The 6,445-nt window shown below is 35.6% G+C and overlaps 2 protein-coding genes across 3 annotated transcripts; both read right to left on the bottom strand.

The window, feature by feature from the left end:
- Positions 1-362: 362 nt before the first annotated feature.
- On the bottom strand, positions 363-2,341 carry LOC123206289 (cell division cycle protein 123 homolog). Of its 2 annotated transcripts, none has more exons than XM_044623453.1 (2): positions 2,135-2,341; positions 363-1,544 (listed from the first exon to the last, which is right to left on the bottom strand). In XM_044623453.1, the coding sequence occupies exon 2, from the start codon at positions 1,490-1,492 to the stop codon at positions 485-487; it is 1,008 nt and encodes a 335-aa protein (XP_044479388.1). In that variant the 5' UTR covers positions 1,493-1,544; positions 2,135-2,341; the 3' UTR covers positions 363-484. The 2 variants fall into 2 exon arrangements, with proteins under 2 accessions (XP_044479388.1, XP_044479387.1); XM_044623452.1 differs by having other exon boundaries at positions 363-1,539; positions 2,135-2,340.
- Positions 2,342-3,983: 1,642 nt separating this feature from the next.
- LOC123206294 (tyrosine decarboxylase-like) lies at positions 3,984-5,851 on the bottom strand. The gene has a single exon (XM_044623457.1). It carries the CDS (start codon positions 5,808-5,810, stop codon positions 4,266-4,268), a length of 1,545 nt encoding a protein of 514 aa, XP_044479392.1. The 5' UTR covers positions 5,811-5,851; the 3' UTR covers positions 3,984-4,265.
- Positions 5,852-6,445: the final 594 nt, after the last annotated feature.

Consider the following 6,445-nt stretch of genomic DNA (forward strand, 5'->3'; position numbering starts at 1 on the left):
ACAATTCAAATTATATATATAATAATTAATTATATAAAATTATTTTAAATATTTAAATAATCAACCAGGTTAATTGTTTATCAATCAGTAAACTGTCGCTTGCATCAAATGACCCTTTTCATCAGGATGAAGATTAAGGTATTCATAAACAACGGACACTAATAGTAAAGATTTGCAATTTTAGTATAATATCAATATCTGAAATAAACATATATAGTTTCCATCTTCGAAGGGATTAGTGTTCCTCCAAATCAAAAAAATGAAAAAGATGGAAAAAAAACCTAGGAGAAAAACAATAATTATTATATTATAAAAGGTTTAAAAGTAAAGATTTACCCCTGCACGTTTTTTGTTTGAATCAGTAGTTCAACTAATGTATAATATAAACCAGAACTTGACGTCCTTTAGAGGAAAAATATGAATCAAAATATAGTGATAGCTCAGTACATCATAACTTTGAAAAAAAAAAAAAAAAAAAGTATCCTCAAGCACCTGCTTCAGGTGATCTGGTTTGCCGATGCAGCTCCTCATCAGCATTCCTAAGAAATTGATCCCAACCACTCCCCTCACTGGTATCCAGGTAGTCATATGGCACAGCTGTCTTTAAACCTGGCCGAACACCACATTGGCTCTCCACAATTCTCAAGTCCACAGCATCGCCTTCTTCTCTAAGATTCTGCTCCAATTCCTCCCAGGTAAATAGTAGTGGCAGGGTAAATGCACCCCAAGGATTAAAATCCAAAACCTTAACCCGCTCATCTTTTGTGACATAAACATCAAATGTGTAATTTTCAGATTCAAATTTCTGTCTCACAATGTTGTCAAAAAACTCTTGAACCAATTCTTTTAGACTGTCTTTCTTCTCACAGAGGGCTGGATAAAATGTTGTGACTTCACGCTGAGAAATTCCAACTAGGCATCGACCCCGTACAAAACAACGAAATTCCAGCTCTGGTCGTAAAGATGGATACCACTTGCGAAGGGCAAGGAAGAACCTTGGGGGTCTTGATAAGGTTCTATCACTGCATGAATCATATGCATGGCACAGATCATGTACCAATGAGTCAGATGACCTTAGCAAGAGTGCGATCTCACTAAATGAAGTGCATCGAAGTGTTCCAGATGTACTAATCCATGAGGAGTCTTTTGGTGCACTCCAGTTCAACTTAGGGAAAACTGCACCTCCAAGGGATTCAATAGATTCTTTAATCTTTAGTTCTAGTTCGGGAAATGAAGGAGGAGATGACGGTTCAGCTTCATCCCCAGATCCTTCTGATACCTGATAGTCTTCTTCCTCATAAAGATTATGGACTCTATTGGGAAGGGCATCATCGTTTGAGACAGAAGCAGGGAGCACGAAAGGCCCAGAGTCATCAAGAAGATACTCAACAAAAGACTCTGGAAGTTCATGAATCAGGGTTTTGATGGACACAGATTTAAACTTTGGGTACCATTCTTGAATCTGGCACCGGTTAACTTCTTCTTCCTTCATTGATGAGAGTGTAGACAAAGAACTTGTTTAAATCACGGATGGAATTCCTGTACTATTTGTTATGTAACAACCGAATTACAATAACCACAAATCTAATCATCTACATCCTATGCAAATAACAAAGAAGCATATAATTCATTGAAAATAAAAAAAGAACACACTTTCATAAACAAAATAAAATTCCAAAGCCAAAATAGTTAACAACAAAATATAGAACCCACAAATTCCTAACTTTATATAATATATGTAGAGCAGTGATTCTTGATTCTTATAATAATTTCATCCAAGTTCCAGCCCAAATCCAAACACGAAAATCTAAACTGAGTTGGGTTACTGTTGTAGCAGGGATAGTCAATTACTTTAAACACTTAATTATCCTTAGCTTTGACAGGATTATGGTAAATGACCTTAATGACCTCCTTCTCCCTTCCGTTTCACACCGGTTCACCACCAACAAGAGTATCAGCCATCGAAAAATCATAATGACCGAATAAACAAACCCAATACCAAATTTAAAAAAAAAAAAACAATTAAAAAACAAAGAAAAAGATGCTCCTTTATTGTTAAAACTCATACGCTGGGCAAGCAAAATCAACACAAACCGGAGAACATGCAATGATGTTTAAGCGGTGAGGGCCAAACCTGCGAGGAGGGCGGCGCTTTAATTCTCGGCTAGGTGGGTAGGCCGGTGCGGCGCTGCTACAGATGTGGGGCGGATATATTGGGACAGGAGAGGTGCAGGTACGCGTAGGGAGACGTGTGTGTATGAAGTTGCTGCTGCTGCCGAGGAGCGAACGTTGAGTGGGCAGGGCGAGGGGAATTTGACTGCCGCAGTGATTGTGTTTGGGATTGGGCTTCGGATGAGGATTTACTATTTTGGGTTTGGCTTTGTAGCGTTAATTACTATTTTACCCTTTTCCTATGAAGAGACAAGGCTAATAAAAATATTCTTGGGAGTAATTACTGAATTTAGGGGTTTAATCAATTCATTCGTTGATTCCAACAAGCAATTACAGAAACGAAATGCTATGGCAACTAATTAAAGATTCAATTCGAAGTAATTAAATTAAATTTCCAGAGAAAAAGAAAGAAAGTAGCAAAGCTGAGGTGAAGAAGAAATTGTCAAGAATGTTTCAATTCAGATGAAAGGAGAAATTTGGGATTTTGTACTGAATTGCGACCGTGCCCAAACGAAAGTAAGTGATGAAAAGAAACAAAAGAAAGTACCAAAGTTGAAGTGAAGAAACTTATGCCTTTTGAACTTGTTAACCCTCCCTGTCTAAGCTAACCTATTTCGAGAGTAAAAGACAAATAGCTAGTTTTTCAATTCCAACGAAAATATTACGAGTTTAGTCATTCCAAATTTATAAATTGACCAAGTTTGAGATGAAAAAATGTAGAGACTTTAGCACACAAATTCTCAATTCAACTATTGTTATGGGTAAAATTTCAGTGAAACTACTTGTAAAAAAACATTTTAAGTAATAGTAAAATTCTAAGATAATTTATTTGAAAAAGTGGATACAAGAGAAAGCTCTGTCTAAATCACTATATTTAAATATTTATTTATTATTAATTTAAACATTTATTTATTATTAATTATGTGTGCATTGAAAATTTCTTAAGACCCTATTCAACTCCCCTCCTCCCAAGTTCATTTTATTCATTTGAAAGAGCTTTCAGAAACTTTCTTGTTGCCTAACCACACTTTATTAAGCAAAAGCCAGTGTAAAGGTATATTAGCTTGCTTTCATTAAGATATTGGCATGCTGACTCATTGGGCCAATGGGTAGCCGTGCAACTTTCCACCCTATGTTGTCAAAGTTTTCACAAAAGTGGAGATAGGTTAAGAATATGCGACTTTTCGACAAGGATTCCCGTTTGCTTTAAATATTATATTAATTGAAGAAATATTATATGTACATAATTTAAAATATATAGTATGTTATTATATAATTAGTGTTATTTTATTTTTAATTTAAAATTATTCAATCACATTATAATATATCATTTATATACCTAATTATATATTCAAAATTGTATCCATACAGTTTTATTTTATTAGTTATATTAGGAAAATAATGTTAAAAAAGTAATATTCAAATCAATAATTATAATTAAGTATTTTTTTCTTTTTTTTTTGTTTTACCCACAAAAAAAAGGTCATTTAATTGTAATTTGTAGAGTTATTAAGTCTCTTATTATAATTATGGAATTATGATTTCTAACAAATGGAATATTGGGCAATTAGGACTGCAAGAGAGAAAGTTGAATTAATGTCATTATATTATATAAATCCTAACAAAATTAATTTAAAATATTCAAAAAAAAAAAGTTATTCTCTTTCTTTATATTATTTTCTAGTGTAAAATATGCGTTTAATATATATTGAATTCAAAAATTTGACACGTCATCCATGTTTTTACTAACCAAACCAAGTATATACTAATTATAAGTAAACATAACATCAAACAAAATGTACTTTAATCAATTAACATCTCAATGGTAACAAAGGATCAATAATAATATAATTTATTACAACATAAAAGTCTTAGAAGGTCAACTCCAATTTCAAATAGAAATAAATGTAACAACAATTCCAGCTTAAAATATGCGAGCAGCTCCAACAATCTATCAATCCAAAACATCTTTTACGTAAAAGATGTCGGGAAGCTTATTTCACCAAATACAACAACCTATGTCAATCCGAACATCTTTGACATCAAAGAAGTCAGAAAGCTTATTTCATAATGTTTACCAGATTAATAATAATTCAAACTGATATGCATAGTATTGCTTCCAGTTGTTGTTGCACCAGCTTCCAAGCTCCCCTGACATGTCTCTCCTCTGTTAAAGTCCCACCTACCGCAAATCTTATCATATAAATTCCAGCCACCATGGTATGCGTCATGTGCACTTTCCCGGATGCATTTACCGACTCCAACAACTCTCTGTTAAGTTCATTCGCTTGCTCCTCCTCTGGGACTGACAGATTTCTATACTTATTTTTACCTAAGCTTAATACCCATGGCACTGCTCTAAAACAAACCATACTGAAATTTCTTGGAACAACAATCTCGAACCTCTTATCACTAGCAACAAGCTCTTCAAATGTCTTGGCCATCTTCACGTGCCTGCGTAGGAACATCCTCAGGTTGGTAACTCCATAGCTTCGTACCACTAGCCATAGTTTCAAGGAACGAAATCTTCGGCTTAGGGTAATTTGCCAATCTTTATAGTCAACTACTTGCTTCGAGTCACTAGCCTTGTTCCTCAAGTACTCAGGATATGTTGAAAGCGACTTTATAAGAGCACTGGGATCCTTCACCCATAGACAGCAACAATCTAGAGTGGTGAAGAACCATTTATGTGCATTCATACTAAACGAGTCTACATCCTCAATACCATCGAGGAAATGGCGAAACTCGGGGCATATACAGGCACTTCCAGCATATGCAGCATCAACATGCACCCATATGCTATATTTTTTTGCGATTTTGCAGAGGGGTCCTAAGGGATCAATTGCTGTTGTTGATGTCGTCCCGACTGTGGCACAAAGGAAAAATGGAATTAGCCCAGCTTCTACATCTGACTTAACAGTTGACAGTAGTGACTCCGGGGTTAGGCCAAATAATGATGATTTGATCGTCTTAATAGCCCGGAAATTCTTGGGATTGATTCCAGCTATTTGAGCAGCTTTTTGAAATGCACTATGAGTTTGATCAGACCCATAAACAACAAGCTTCGTTATGTTTTCTCTTCCAATCTTTCTTAGAACTTGATCTCTTCCAGCAGTTAAAGTGCTCAGAATTGCCTCACAAGTAGTTCCTTGTAAAACACCTCCTCCATTACCAGAGAAAAGGAAAGGCTTTGGAAGCTTCAGCATTTCTCCAAGCCAATCCATAACAATACTCTCCAGCTCAGTTGCAGCGGGTGATGATATCCAGCTGAATCCTGCAACATTAAAGGCCGTGATAAGCATTTCTCCTAGAATCGCAGCAATGCTAGCGTTTGAAGGGAAATATGCAAAGAAATTAGGACTTTGCCAATGTGTTATTCCGGGGACAATATGTTTCTGGACATCCTGGAGGATTTTTTCGATAGGTTCAGGATTATTCGGTGCAGATTGTGGCAAACGTTTGCTAAGATAACCCGGTTCAACTTGGCTTCGAACCGGATATTTCTCAATGTTGTTGTAATAATCAGCAATGAAGTCTACAATCATGTGGCCTTGCCTCCTGAGTTCGTCGGAGTCCAAGGGGTTAGTGACTGAGACTATCTCATTTTCAAGTTCAACGACTTTTTGAAAGCCACCCATAATGAAAGAGGGGTGTGTTGTTTTGCTGATAGGATGAAAGATGGTAGAGAAGATGCACATTTCATGGAAAGGAAAGCTTGGAATATATATAGGGGGCGGTCGTGAAAAAGAAAATCAAACAAATTTACACGTGTTTTATTCAGTGCCACTAAAATTGTGGCTGTTGTCATGAGTTCAGGGAAATTGGCTTTGAAGGGCAGATGTTGGCATTGAAATATGGGTCAAAATATACCTTCAAACATTGTGGTGGTGTTGGAAGGGAATGGACCAGTTCATGTAGAAAGATTTCGATATTAATGAGACCTGGCCACACGAAAATGCTCAATCAGCCTGGCAGCAAATTAAAATCTGAGGAATTACATTTTTCCACCTTAGCTTTAGGGAAGCTAACAAATGATACATGTTATATCAGAGATTTCAAAAAAAAAATGAAAGAAATAAAAAAAAGATTGTTAAACCCTCTTAAACCAAATCTTAAAACTCTTTGGTGCCAAAGACATTTGGTCTAAGACAAAAACAGAGACAAGAATGCAAGTAGTTTTAATGGTAAAGTAAATTATTCAAAGGCAATTTTATTTGTCCTATCTGCAGTTGTACTCGGAGCCATAATTCATGAACAAACATTATCAAAATGT

The sequence above is a fragment of the Mangifera indica genome, unplaced genomic scaffold (assembly GCF_011075055.1).
Source record: "Mangifera indica cultivar Alphonso unplaced genomic scaffold, CATAS_Mindica_2.1 Un_0031, whole genome shotgun sequence".
Classification (NCBI taxonomy): domain Eukaryota; kingdom Viridiplantae; phylum Streptophyta; class Magnoliopsida; order Sapindales; family Anacardiaceae; genus Mangifera; species Mangifera indica.

Excerpts from the sequence above, each read along its gene's own strand:
- LOC123206294 (XM_044623457.1), bottom strand. The coding sequence starts at position 5,810 with ATGGGTGGCTTTCAAAAAGTCGTTGAACTTGAAAATGAGATAGTCTCA.
- LOC123206289 (XM_044623453.1), bottom strand. The coding sequence starts at position 1,492 with ATGAAGGAAGAAGAAGTTAACCGGTGCCAGATTCAAGAATGGTACCCA.